Source organism: Azolla caroliniana, unplaced genomic scaffold (assembly GCF_043228905.1).
Source record: "Azolla caroliniana isolate FFs.n. ecotype wild unplaced genomic scaffold, voAzoCaro1.0.p SCAF_1, whole genome shotgun sequence".
NCBI lineage: Eukaryota > Viridiplantae > Streptophyta > Polypodiopsida > Salviniales > Salviniaceae > Azolla > Azolla caroliniana.
The window spans coordinates 12,399,426-12,413,893 of record NW_028230436.1 but is presented as its reverse complement, the minus strand read 5'-3'; the positions used below and the strand labels follow the sequence as shown (position 1 = coordinate 12,413,893).

The 14,468-nt window shown below is 36.1% G+C and overlaps 2 protein-coding genes across 2 annotated transcripts; both read right to left on the bottom strand.

Moving 5' to 3' along the window:
• Positions 1 to 819: 819 nt before the first annotated feature.
• On the bottom strand, positions 820 to 6,863 carry LOC147869019 (Metallo-hydrolase/oxidoreductase superfamily protein). The gene is made up of 9 exons (XM_087325856.1): positions 6,667 to 6,863; positions 5,897 to 6,032; positions 3,247 to 3,374; positions 3,002 to 3,143; positions 2,600 to 2,705; positions 2,458 to 2,516; positions 1,481 to 1,516; positions 1,191 to 1,304; positions 820 to 1,079 (listed from the first exon to the last, which is right to left on the bottom strand). Exons 1-9 carry the CDS (start codon positions 6,849 to 6,851, stop codon positions 1,026 to 1,028), a joined length of 960 nt encoding a protein of 319 aa, XP_087181982.1. The 5' UTR covers positions 6,852 to 6,863; the 3' UTR covers positions 820 to 1,025.
• A 2,990-nt stretch (positions 6,864 to 9,853) lies between these two features.
• Positions 9,854 to 12,419, bottom strand: LOC147869018 (HVA22-like protein e). The gene is made up of 5 exons (XM_087325846.1): positions 12,177 to 12,419; positions 11,623 to 11,649; positions 11,411 to 11,533; positions 10,671 to 10,911; positions 9,854 to 10,272 (listed from the first exon to the last, which is right to left on the bottom strand). The coding sequence occupies exons 1-5, from the start codon at positions 12,221 to 12,223 to the stop codon at positions 10,240 to 10,242; spliced, it is 471 nt and encodes a 156-aa protein (XP_087181972.1). The 5' UTR covers positions 12,224 to 12,419; the 3' UTR covers positions 9,854 to 10,239.
• Positions 12,420 to 14,468: the final 2,049 nt, after the last annotated feature.

Here is a 14,468-nt window from a genome sequence, read left to right as displayed (position 1 = left end):
TGTACAGAAGTTTTTAAGTGGGAAAAAAAATCTCTAATTAACATATTATATCCCATAAATCTTTATATAACATTGATTCAAACGTATCTATTGTGGTGGAAATGATCATTTGATAATGAAGAATCATGTAATCTGTGTCCATTACAAAGGAAGGTATTGAAGCATTCAAATCATTGATGCATGCCAACAAAAGGCATTATTCGTAATCTGAAAATGTTTTTTAAGTTGGAAAGAAAGAAAGTACTAATTTACATATAAATCTAGAATGTTTGGTAGAGGTTGAGTATCAGATAAGCCAGACTAAGTCAAGGTAAGACATGGCCAGGCCAGACATTTTGTTGTAGGATAAGGCATGAAAATATAGGAGATGTGGAATTTGAAGTCAATTTAAACTTGCTAAATTCTGGGTCATTCATAAATGCCATTCATGTATATTGCAAACCTGTCTAATCTCATATCTGAAAACTAAAAAGAGGAAATGCCATACAGAAGACAGTACTCATACATAGGATTTCCTCTGCATGCCCTATAATTTAACTGGATCCTCACACTAACTCCTTGAATTCTTCTATGATTGAAAAATACTGGTAAGATATCTCTTGACTAAAAATATACAGTGAGGTTTGAGTTATTGTTGTCCATTGGATACTTCGGTTCATGGCTAGATCAACATAGTTTTTTTTCAGTTCTTAACCTGTCATTGTAGAAAAACTGGATATTACCTCTTAATAACATAGGAGGTGAAGAAGCTCATGTGTAAATTGTAATATACATAATATAATATTTATAAAGAAAAGAGAATGTGTTATTTGCATAATCTTGGGTGTGTAATTACTTTGATAATGACAATCATCATACAGTGCATGGTGGTTTTCCCACTTCCAAAATGCCAAATGATGACATATTAGCATACCTTGGGTAGAGGCTCACAATAATTTTATCCTTTCAAAGGTTTATTCAATATGGTAATGTTAAAAATGTTTATATGGTCGGTTAAATAAACAAATATTACATTGAATGTGAATTCATAAGTTGATAGGAATCCTTAACCCATCATATGCAAGCTGAACATCAAGCCCCTCCCTGCAATGCACATCAATTCATCAAAGGTTTAGCCCTTCAGATAAATCTACACTAGTTAAATGTTCATTGTCTTCACATAAATGAAGAAACTAATATCTTGAATCAACTCGCCTTTTTGACCAATCTTTAAGGTGCTCATTGTCAAGGTCATGGTCAAATTCATGGGTCATCCCAACAAATAATGCTCTTTTTGGCTGCAATCGTTTGACTGCAGCTAAACTCTGCCAAAATATAAATCAAACCACTATGCTTCAGATATCACAACCTGGTTCTGCATTATCCATGGTGAAACCTTGGTCTACCATAAAACATGATTACAAACATTATCTTTTCACATGCTTTTGAAACAGCTCAATTTTATACAAATAAGTCAAAATAAATATATATTGATCTCTACCTCAGGTAAACAAAAGTGTGTGTTGTGTTTTCCAACCTGAAAGCATTATAAAGCATAAATCCATGAGAGGTTCATCAACAATAAATTACAGTTAAAATTTCATATAGGAGCTGGCAGAGATGCATGTAGAATGTATCACAAGTAACGAAATGTTAAATGTACTGCCAGTCTAGAAATGTAAAAACCTCCTCTTAGCCCGCCCTTCAGAGATTTCTTGAACTTTTTCCATGGGCTTCTCAAAAATTGAATTGCTGATCTCCAAAGCTCTACAATTGTCTGACCATACTCAAGTATCACTAGTAATGAAGAAGTGTTAAATTACTGCTAGCAGTCTAGCCAACAAGCATTGTAACCTGGCCACCTGCCTGAAACTTCTCATGTAAAGTCCTCCTCTTAGCCTAATCAAGAATTTTCTCGAATTTTTCCATGGGTTACTCAAAAACGTAATTGCTGATCTCCAAATATCCACAACTATCTGAGCATCCTTATAAGGTGGGGAATTTACTCACATGAAGATCTCCTCCAAGCTCTCTCTGGCACCACATGGTGGACGCGGACCAATCAGGGGTATCCCTTGTAACTCCAAGAGGTAAAACAGCCTGGTTTTGGTGTATTCTTCTCACAATATAGTTTTTGAACATATAAAATGATTTTAGTTGTTTTGGAAGTTCAGAGAGATTTCTTCTGGTTGCTTTGATATTAACACCTAACTGGGCCTTTTCTTTCATTAAGTGCAAATAATTTTGTGTTAACCATTGCAAACCTCTGATGGTTCATCAGAAACATGGATCATCTACAGAATAACCAGGATTATGCATATTCTATGCTTTTGTGACAGCAATAATGTTGAAATCAGTCTTGAGCTCGTCAACGGATTCAACATAATTCTTCCAATCAAAAGGTGAAACTAATAACTAAACCATTGAAAGCAATTTAATGCCATTGAATGTAAGAATTTTAGAGTGATGGATTGAAACCTTGTAAAGTGAGTCGAGAATCAATAAGTCAACTTGACCTGCTCCATCCTTTGAGATAGCTACATGAATCTCAAGCTCATAATAAGATGCAAGCATAATCTTTAAAGAGATAGAACAACTGCATGATGAGGACAGGACTCACCATATTCTGTAGTCTCTAGAAAACGTGATACATCTGAAATATAAGCCACTTTTTGTTTTCTTCCAAAGAGAAATCCAAGACATGTATAATCTTCACCATGTTTTACCTAGCATTAGAAAAAACAAAAGTTAGGAGTAAGCTTGTAACCTTTAACAAAGAAAAGTAGAAGCTACGCTCATTACATATGGATTATATCTTCTCAGAGTCATTGCACAATGCAATACTACTAAAGACAATTACTCTTCTAATTGCTCAGCATATAAGCTATGAGTATTTCTTTCTTATTATTACCAATTTAAATCCATACAATAAAAGTAAATTCTCACCAGTTACATTTTAAGAATATTTGTGAAACTTTCCTTCTATAGGTAATAGTCCAATGTAACATTAACAAATTCTTACTGGCAGTGGAGTGAATGTCAGACCAGCTGCCTGAAATGAAGATTCATGGTCAATGAGTTTCCAATCAAGTTGAGCAACTCTTCTTATCTCTTGACCCTCTTTTATGACTTTATTCACCAAGTACGAGAATTTCCCTTTGATGCTGATTGAAAACACATTTACTGGCCTCAGAAGAGCATCAAATTATTTGTTGTATACAGTTAAACTTATCCTATAAATGATGCTTAGAAATAGTTCAATAAAACCTGGTCATGCTGTGCTTAGTAAGAAAGACAGGCATTGGTTCAATCCGGTTATACGCATTAACTGGTTGTACTCCTCTAATATCATCAAGACCCAATATAGCATCCGCATGTTCATGTGTAAGAATTACCTGCAGTTAAGAAAGACAAATTTTGAATTTATCATGAGGTTGAAATGGGGCAAGAAAATGAGGAAAAATGACCTCCAAACCAGTTATCCACTAGGAATTAATTCCTATTAGTGAGCTTATAGTTGGAACGACTACCTTATTACTTGAACAAAACTTGGTATATTTTATTTTGGAAATCTTCTAATGTTGAGTTTAATAACTCTTTTGTGATTGGTAAGGCAATGTTTTTTTGGTTATTTTTATTACTATGGCTACACATTATGATTATTGTATATAAGCACATAGTTCTGAAAGGTTGTTAATTTCCATTTAATACACAGACATTGAATCATGATTACACACATTAAAGAAGTTGCATACATTAACAAATCTTAGAACATCTTCACATAATAAAATTATCTTGTGCATACTCAAATTGTTATTCACAGTTATTCCTTCCTTTTCAAGAGAAGGCTTCTCAAGGATCTTCACCAAAAAGACTGAATCTGATTCTTTCTCAACTTTAGGATCTCCTTAATTAGAAGTGCAGTCAGCTTCTCAAAAGTCAGTGGGGACTTGATACATGTGTAACGAGAGTTGCAACAATCCTGTCACTTGGGTGGAGGCTGTCTGAAGCACGTCTTGGTTACTCCATAGACCTTGCCAAATAGACACCCACCATTTAATCTCGTAGGTTTATTATTCACATCATAAATAACTCGACCTTGTCTCATTCTGCCAACCTTGTGCCACTGACTAATTTTCAATAGTTGTATTGATCATGAAGATCCTTCCCAGATGGGATCCTATATTGAATAAGTGACAGCAATGAATCAGATGCACTCATGACCAATCATATAGGCGAGATTAGCAAGGGTTAAGGAAGATAGTGATGTGATTAGTTGTCATAGCGATCATATTTTTCTCCACTTTTCACAATGCACTGCATTAACGGATAGTATTACACGGCTATCAGCCTAAGATGTGCTCCTAACAACTAATCAAGATATTCTTTACAATTGATGCTGGATTCATGTGCTTCATACTAGCACAATCATCACCACTCTTAGGCACAATTCCACCTATCAGTAATGCTAGTTACATATTTAATCAGTTGCAAAAAAAATAAGCAACTAAATAACGGGGTTTGACTGGGCCTACAAGCACTTGTTGCAAATCGTTTTTGCTGCACAAAATCAGCATCCAGCTCTCTTGAGCCTAAATACAGTCCCTCTTGTGCAAGAGAAACTTGTTTCTGGTTAACTGTCCACAGATTTCAGACATTTGTGTTTCAGTGGCTAAAGTTTCTTCGGGTATCCAGATAGTTTGGTAATAGTAAGAATCAGTTGTTTGTCTGGGGATTCTCATCTCTTTGCAGCTGCTGATTTCAAGTATATTTAATAAAGATATACATATGTGAATGCCAATCTTGGGCACGACCAATGTATTGGATTGAATCTTCTCAATTCCCTTCTCTGTGAGTGTTTGCTATGTGTAGTTCAAATTTGGATAAGAAAATGTAACTATGTTTAAGACTCTGGATAGATTAAGATTCTGAAATGATGTAGAGGCAGCTAGAAAGCTATAGTAATGTCTTTTAAGAGGCGAAAATGGCCTACAAGACCAAACAAGAGGTTCGATCTTACAATGATTTCTTGTCTTTGAGAACAACCGACCAAAAATAGATACAATAAAACATATAATACTGAAGAATCTATATGTCTAAGAACTAAAGATTCTAGATTTAGGTAGACTGAAATTTTTGTCTTCAAAAAATCTCCAACATGGGTCAGTCCAAGATGGAGAGATCTATGAAACAAGGGAAGCCCCTTTGGCAACGGGTGATAATGATAAGGGTGATGAGGGAATGGTCCAAATGGTCGTGACCTACGCGCACACAACACATTGCTATTGTCTGATCTATTGTAAAGAAAGAAATAATGTTATTGACATAAGTCCAGATAGCTCCTATTATTGCATTATAAAGGCTTCTAGTAGCTACACGAGTAGATTCAATATTTCTCCATCTTGTATGTATAGAATTTTTGAATGAGGGCTTTTCTGAATCGGAAAACCAACCCCTTCCATTTTTGGCTTGCTTTTCTCATATATCTTGGCCAAATCCATACATTTTGGTTGGGAGAGAAAGCAGAGGGTACAATTGAAGGAGCATCAAGTTGAATGAGGGTTCTAAGTTCAGAAGTCTGGGGGATAGCATGAGAAGAATTTATAAGAGCAACCTAACTTGCATGAAATAGAGAAAAAAATTGTGTACTATTTTCGAAGTAAATTGCAGTGCCTACATGTTTCGCCCAGAATATTTCGCTTTTGCTGAAATAGTTTCATTTCAGATACTCTGATTTGGGCAATCATATGAAAATGTTTATTAGCTTTTCACAAATGAAGGAGATGATAATGCAATGAGTTCTTTGAGCACTTCACCTTCCTAAACATGAGTAATAGTACAATGATTTCACCTGGAAAATCAAACCACATGAAATTTAGGAGTTCTTTCTTGACACATGAAGAGTAAGGAATCTTACAGCATCCAGACGTGGAATCTGATATGCTATAAACCAGCGTAGCACTTGCTCTTTGAAGTTCTTCCCAACATCAATCTGAATAAATTTTCGTTGGCCATCATCATCCCGAAATTTGATAAGAAGAGATGTATTACATCTAAAATGGAAATTTTTTCAAATGAAACTTGTCTTAATGCAAAAAGAGAATATGTTAAACAATAATTAACAACTTCTGAATGATTCTAATAGTAGTCAAGTCAAAGAAAAAAGCTCTTAAGAGTAAATGCATGACCAAACTAATGTCAAATTCTATTGCAAAAAAATATTTGGAGTATGATTGGAGGATTTCAACACAGAAATCCAGAATGAGGGGAAAATAGCAAAACAAAAAGTTGCTTATATACATGTTTTGTCATTCTATTTTGTAATTTTGATCTATCCATGCTTGTTCTATACATACTGTTTTATTCTGTTCTGCCAATACTTTCACTTAATTCATGCACATCTAACAGGCTGAATGTCATAACTGAATACTGCTGACCTGTAATTGGCAGGCAGTAGATGGCAATCACTCAATGATAAACTTATACCACACTACCACAGATCATGCGTGATGATCTAATTAATGATGAACTTATCATGTGCACGCGCGCGCGCTTGCACATGATAATTCACAATCATAAAACTTATCACAAAAACACATTTTATCATCTTATCTCTCACAACGCACAACCTTTACTCGAGAACATGGAAAGAGAATGAGAGAGAGAGAGAGAGAGAGCACGGCATACCTGTAATTACGGTTGGATTCAAGAGGTGCGACGATGGCCTTGTGGCAGACGACGCAAGGGGTTCGATGAGGCGAGATGAGGCATCGGGGGCTGGGGACGCCGGAAGAGCATCCCGAGCCAAGAATGATGAGCTCTGAAGCAGAATCATCATGATCAATCTCCATACCATCATGATCAAAATTCATCCCTCTCCTGTAAGGAAGAGGAAGAGGAAGAGGAAAACGAAAGGAAAGAATGGAAAGCACCCCAAATGCTGTCTATCTGTCTATCTTACTTACTTACTCTCGCTCTCGCTCTCAATTTGCTATGGGCACGCACGGTTTAAATACATACATACATACATACATGGGGGAGAGATACAGACAGAGATGTAGAGAGAGAGAGAGAGAGAGAGAGAGAGAGAGAGATTCTCTCTCTCTGTCTCTGTCTCTCTCCTCTCTCTCTCTCTCTACATCTCTTCTTTATACATATGTGTATATCTCTAGGTCTTGTACATACATAATATGCTTATTATCATTGGGGGGGGGTCCTTCTCTTCTGGTCTTTTCCTCGGCCCCAAATTCCAATACATATACATACATACATTATATGCCTCTTCTTGTTTGGTCTCTTTTCCGGTCTTCCTCGGCCCATATCTATACATATATCCTTGGTCTCCTTGACTCATGAAATGCTCAACACCTTCCTTCACTAGACCGAGGGGACGCGAAGAACCCACACACCCTGTTTGTTGAATCGATCAGTCAATCAATCTGCATACTCCATTTTATTGTATACCAATTGTCTCATGGACCAAATTTGATCTTAGAATACCTTAATATTTCTTTCTTGTCAACAAGTTGCCTCATTCCCGTCTTGTATGGATTTCAAGGTGTGCATGAAGTCTGTCTGCCCAAACTATCGTCTCAATTTATTAATGCGACACCTTTGTCTCTTTCCATGTTGTCTGTTTGTGGCCATGCCCGTTGATTCTAGAAACATGGCATAAGAGATTCCCAATTACCCATTTTCTATGAGATCTCGTTCTTATACTCAATGTCGCTAGTCTTCTTTTCTAAATGGCTTCTTTTCTTCATGAAATCCCCTTTGGGGTCTATGTCATTTTCGTAATATGAATAATCTCTCACTTTCGTAAGAACTTGGGTATATGTGGGCTATATGTATAGAGATCGTGTACTTGTCATTCAAACTACCTTGAACGCACTCATTTTTTCTTCATTCTATTATTTGCTCATATCTATTTGTGATCGTTAGGGAGCTTCTCCCAAATTTTGATCATTTTTAGTTATTAATGCTACATTTCAGTCTCTTCCCATGTTGTTTAATTGTGGCCACACCCACTGATTCTAGAAACATAACATAAGAGATTCCCAACTACCCATTTTCTATGTGATTTTGTTCTCGTACTCATTGTCGCTAGTCTTCTTCTCTAAATGGCTTCTTTTCTTCATGAAATTCCCTTTGGGTCTATGCCATTTGTAATATGAATAATCTTTCACTTTCGTAAGAACTTGGGTATTGTGGACTATGTAGAGATCGTGTACTCGTTATTCAACCTAGCTTGAACACATTCGTTTTCTTTTAAAGAATTAGACGAATGACCTTCCTATGAGCCAACATTCTATTATTTGTTCCCAAATTTTGATCATTTTGATAGCTATTGCTATTTTCCTGTCTCCGACAAACATAAACATTACATGAACAAATGTAAATGGCGCATCTAACAAACTTTTCACCTCATTTTCAACATTTTCAATGTCTACACAATACCCCTATTCCTGTCTTCCTTGTAAACAAGGTCTAGAGTTCTTTTATGACATTTTGAAATAGCACGCTATGGCAAAACTTTGGGGCCACAATATTTATTTCTTCGAACTTCTTACTTTGCCCATGTTGATTTCCCTCATTCCTGTTGATGGTGATCCATTTTGAAAATGTTAAACTCTTCATCTTGTATATACAAAACACAAGAAAATATTTCTCTCTTTTCCTTTTTCTGTCTTTAAAAGTTGGGTCATCAAGCACACCTCATCACTAGGTGAGCATGGTTTAATGCTACCAAACTACCTGATGATCATGCTTTAATGTTACATAGGTAGCACAACAAAAACCGGGTTGATTTAAAGCTTCTCTATGTATGTATCATTTTATCTACATTAAATATTTAATTAGGATTCCTGTCTATTCATTCATTTCTAATTGTTCCAATTATAGTGCACACCCCACGTGCTCGATACCCCCATGATTGTGGGCTTTAAAATAGGCCATTATTTCTATTATTCACACATTGATCAGATTATGCCGATTATCTCTTCCACTGGTAAGAAACATCCCACAACTCCTCGATATGTAAACCAAGGTTGTAATTAGTCCATGTGCCACAATCTTTTTGATCAACTTCTCCACCTTTCACATCCCTAAAACTTACAGTACCATACATGCGTCTAAATCAAATTAAAGACCAATCTGAGCACAACAAGGTTAAGGAACTACAATGACTAATTAGCAATATCAGGGTATTCACAGCATAGCCTCTGTTGGTTCCAAATCTTTACGGTTCTATCATGAGCTCCATTAACAGCTGTTCTATCATCGAGCCACTAAATGTACGGGTTTAATGGTCTGAAAATGAACATATTGAGGCCATTCACCATCCAGTGTCTAAGATGAATGTGGGAATCAACAGGGTTTATCATTATCACAAAATAAGGGTTTTCCAAAGGTTTGGAGGCATTACATTGATTTTCAGAAGGATTAGGCTTAAAGCAAATCCTGAAATAATTAGGGTTTCTGGAATCTAATTATTTGCCGCTATTTTCCATTTCAATGTTTTCACTTTTGGTTTCCCAATGGGGAGGGGCCAGGGGGGGTATCCCTCAGGGGTCCCTTAGTAGAGGTTTCTAATTAACTCATGGTATAATCTCTAATCAGATAGAATTAGAGAATGGGGAAGAGAAGAGATGAGAGAAACTTCATCATCAGAGACAATTCTTCACCAGATCACTAATCCGAGCTCAGGACAAAAGTCTGGTATGACAAAGCATGCCCTACAGAATAATTTTGAAAAATTGTCCCACAAAATAAATTTTCCTCATAGAATTTTCCATGGTTTTGAGATGGGTGACACACAGACATCCATAAACATACGTTTCAACAAAAACCATCATATAATTTATTAAGACAGAAAGAAGGTTAACAAGAGGTTTTTACATCAAAGGGCGACGAGTTAGTATGAAACTAGTGTGAAGTTCCAACACTGAGAATTGGCTGGCACTAAGATTTTGTCTAACCAACTAGTATATGCACATATGTGGGTTCTCTAGAGTAAGGAGAGTCAAAGGGAATACAATGCATTTGAATTCCCCTCCAAAGATACAAAACAAATAAGAAAGTACATAATGAAGAACTTCTAACTCCAGATTTAGGCACATACAATACTATAAAAACAGAAAAAGAGTATTGACCATAGCAAGATTTCCCTCATGCTCATTTACAATGCAATGTAGTGACTCTTTAGCTGATGCCAACACCCATTAAGCAAAAACATGGTTAATAATAACCCTCCTTATTTGGTCAACGCCAGTGTTTGCGAGCTTCTTTCTTTCCCTAGACACAATATGCACAAAATTGTCAGTTAACAAGAGAGATAAAATAAAAGGATGGATGTGGATTTAGCAGCCGCTGATGCTTATTTAGACAATACAAACATTTTCTTATATCTATATAGTAAGATCAGAAATATCAACATCCTTCATGATAACTCGTAGATATATGGGTAAATATACTTAATGTTTTAGGTATTTTCCAAAATACACCTAAAGTCTTGGATACTTAGCCAAATACCACTAGGATGTCAAAAATTACCCAAATACTTACCCAAAGGGGGGGGGTTCTGATACTTCATTCAAAACACTTGCAGTTTACTCTGGCAAATCTCCAAAATTTTAGGTGTTCTAGCATTTTTTTCCTATAACTATTTTCATATGACAAAAAAGAGGATGTACCGATGCAATCAAATCTTGAAGAGCATCCTCGCCATTGCTATCAATGAAGTTGCGCAAAGATGATTGTATACTTGGACTAATCATTTTCTCAAGTCGATGTAAGCCACCGTTGTCCTTGTTCAAGGTCTGCTTAAAGAGCTTCTTTTTCACAAGGCATTCATACATGAAGGCTGCACCATTGAATTGGGGAAGAACCAACCAACACGCAGCAAAAAACTTTAGTTTTCCCCAAAAAGGTATCCTAGCAAATTGCACATAGGCCTCATGAGATGAGAAAGTAGCTTGAGGCCACAATAATTCAGCTATAAAACTTCAATCTTTTATTAGAAAAGGTATTCCATAGTAAAAAGCGATCCGTCGAAGTAGCTTATGAGGCAATAACTACAGATCTAATGCTCATGCCATTGTAATCTAGATTACCCACAAATAAAATCATCAACACATAAAGGGGCCAATCTCTAGCCTCCAGATTTAACTCATAATCAAGAGAGTGGGTTACAAATGAAAAAACTGAGCACAAACAAAACTATGCACATACAATTCATGACATACATACATATGGGTACATGCACACATGCATATATGCACGCATACAAACACAGGAATACACATGCAAGCATACACATTTGCATTCATCTGTGTGCACACATATGGTAAATGCCTGCATACATATATGTACATGTGAATGCATCACCAAGGGATAAGAAGAACACTGGGTTTAAAATAAAACTACAAATTACCAGGAAAATAACTGCCAGAATGTCAACTCGACTAGGGTAACAAATGAATAGATTATCCAATAGGTCAACCATTGTTGATCGTCGAGCTTTGAAGGGCTCTCAATGGCTTTAATCGATGCATACCTGACCGAAACATAAAACAAATGAGCTGTATATGCATATGAATAGACAAGAGACCCCAAGTAAAGCCACTAGTGCATTAATAAACTTACAATGGATAAAGCAGCATCACAATGGGTCTGCAAAATAAGACCAAAATAGAAAGAAAAAATACATGCATATGTTAGAGAATCCAAACGTGTTAGATCATTGAATAAAACCTTTTGTATATTAACATATAGCAAGATAATGCCCTAACATCAATATCACGGTGAAAACCCTAGCAATGCAGTGAAGATATGGCATAACACAGAAAATGTATGATGTAGATTCTTATTGAAACTAACCCTATAATAATTGAATAATACTTCTGGTTACAAAAACTTCACTGCTCATTTCTGAACAAAATCCTAGTCATAAATGTAGGATACAGTTTATTTTTCAAAAAAACCTAAAAATACAGTGGACGCCGTAAAATTACAGTGAAACCCCGAACAATGCGATGAAAATTCACATAGCATATTGAAAGTCCTAACAATACAGTGAAACCCTAATAATAAATTAAAATTCTCGCAACACAGAGAAAACCCTGAGAATGCATTCAAATTTATAGCAGCACAGTGAAAACCAAAAACAGAATCAGAGAAACAGGACAGATGATTTTTACCCTCCAAAAATGTCGAAATGAGTGAAGATGGCACGCATCCACCCCATTTCCCTTCCCTTCCTATCTCTCTCTCTCTCTCTCTCTCTCTCTCTCTCTCACAACCCTTTCTCTCGCACTACTACAGAGAATTAGGGTTCGGGGAAGCTGAGAAACGAAATTAGGGTTTGGTATGATGGGGAATTAGGGTTTGGTGAGAAAGGCGAACAGGAACTACTACGAAATAAATAAATAATGGGAGGGTATATGTCGAAAGAATAATATGCATTACATAAATGGATATACTTTTATGCTGAAATTATAAAAGTGGGCTTCTGATTCCGGCCATGCTCACTTTGGTTGGGAGTTTGCCGGGATTCGGACACTCACTGGATTCCGAGATTGTCTTCTTCTTCTTCTTCTAAAATGATCTGGAGTCAAATGAGTCAATAAATTGTAAATTTGGGCTTTTGATTCTAGGCATGTTGAGTTAGGTCAGTAGTTTGCCGAGATTCGGACACTCACTCGATTCTGAGATTGTTTTCTTCTTCTAAAATGATCTGGACTCATATCAATTAGCCTTGTGGAACTCTCCAGAAAACTGGAATTCTCAATCCCTTTTTGCAGTCCCATACATGTCTATGTCTTCTATCGAGTTTTTTGTCTAGCGGTACTGATTAAACCATAATCAAATGAGTCAATAAATTGTAAAATTGGGCTTTTGATTCTAGGCATGTTGAGTTTGGTCAGCAGTTTGCCAGGATTCGAACACTCACTCGATTCCGAGATTGTCTTCTTCTTCTAAAATGATCCGGACTCATATCAGTCAACCTTGTGGAACTCTCCAGAAAACTGGAATGTCTATGTCTTCTATCGAGTTTTTTGTCTAGCGGTATTGATTAAACCACACCTTAGATCTATTTATCTGCCTTATCTCTTATGAATGTGAAAACATCATCTCTCTCTTTGGAAAATTGCCTGCCTCTTAAACCATGGGATTGCTTTTGTGTACGTAATAAAGGGGAGAATCTACTTAAGCTAACATGAGAGGCATAATTGCACATGTGTCTATTTCAACCATAGGAAGGACATCAATATCGTCTGTTCGTTGTAAGAGTTGTATTTAGGAATCAGAACGTAAAATATCAAATGTTTGAGTAAAGCTCTTTTTTAAAAGGTTGGGGAATCCCTTTTTGACCAAGCATAGATATAAATCATTTTTGCTCAACATCAAGCATACTTCATACCTCATTTTCATTAGCCTTCCTTTTATAATTGGCACATGTATGATAGAGGAGTCAAAGTCAAAAATTGGATGCCTTATGTTGCATATTGTGCGTTAAAAGGTGTAGACGTGTTCACCCATTGTCCTTCAAAAGTATTCTCATGGCTAATGCAACATCCTCCACTTTGTAGATAATGAATGTGAGCATTACATTTACATGTGTGATGCTACACTTAATTTACATTGTAAAACATTGTGCCATTAGTTGTTGTATCAATTTACTTGTATTCATAGACAATAAAAGTATTAACATTTTTGGCAATATACATATTCCTTACAAAATATTATGATTCGTAAAAAATGTCTTGCCAAAAACCTTTGTCTTAGGAAATTGTCATATAGTTTTTCCACTAAAGAGAAGAACAAAATTATGTTCATAGACTTTTATATTGATTCAATATGACCCTAAGAGAGAAATAAGGTGTGCAGTTTCAGGCAAAGAAAGACAAAGGAGGAGACAAGACATGATAAGGACAAATGAAAGGTATATGAACCAATGGTAAACATTGTATAGTTAACAATATAATATGTGTTGGTTGGTAATGTCAATATTGAATAATAGCAAGTAAGAGTACTATGTATGGTCACACATCGAATATGTGCAAGGCATGCATAGAGAGACATTACATAAAAGGATTGAGCAAGCACATTCTAGGTAGAACATCGCTAAGAGGAACCTTTTCCTCCTCTTGGAAGACATTGGAATTAGGAAAAACCTTTTATCACATGATATTTCCGCTTGGGTTCTTGCTAGTAACTACTTCTCGCTTGGGAATTCTTCCTAGAGAACCACATTAAGGCCGATGTGCAAGAAGGTACCATCATCTACCCTTTGGCTGGTGAAACAAACAATAGCGGGTGTGTATGATTCTTGATCGTCTAATGTTAAAATAACTACTCAATTTAACTCTATTTCTAATCTCCTACTTAGTCACGCTCACACAAAGAAATAGTTTCTTAACTATATGAGACTTCAACATGATGCAAATACTCATTCAAAAAGAGAAAATACAAGAAATCACCAACTTAGT

Bases quoted from the DNA above. Each gene is read 5' to 3' on its own strand.
- LOC147869018 (XM_087325846.1), bottom strand. From the start codon at position 12,223: ATGGGGTGGATGCGTGCCATCTTCACTCATTTCGACATTTTTGGAGG. The intron at 11,534-11,622 runs GTAAGTTTATTA...TGTTTCGGTCAG, and splicing joins GTGATGCTGCTTTATCCATT to GTATGCATCGATTAAAGCCA. The intron at 10,273-10,670 runs GTACATCCTCTT...TATTGTGTCTAG, and splicing joins TTCAAGATTTGATTGCATCG to GGAAAGAAAGAAGCTCGCAA.
- LOC147869019 (XM_087325856.1), bottom strand. From the start codon at position 6,851: ATGAATTTTGATCATGATGGTATGGAGATTGATCATGATGATTCTGCT. The intron at 6,033-6,666 runs GTATGCCGTGCT...TTTCCATTTTAG, and splicing joins GAATCCAACCGTAATTACAG to ATGTAATACATCTCTTCTTA. The intron at 1,080-1,190 runs GTTGATTCAAGA...CATTGCAGGGAG, and splicing joins AAGATTGGTCAAAAAGGCGA to GGGCTTGATGTTCAGCTTGC.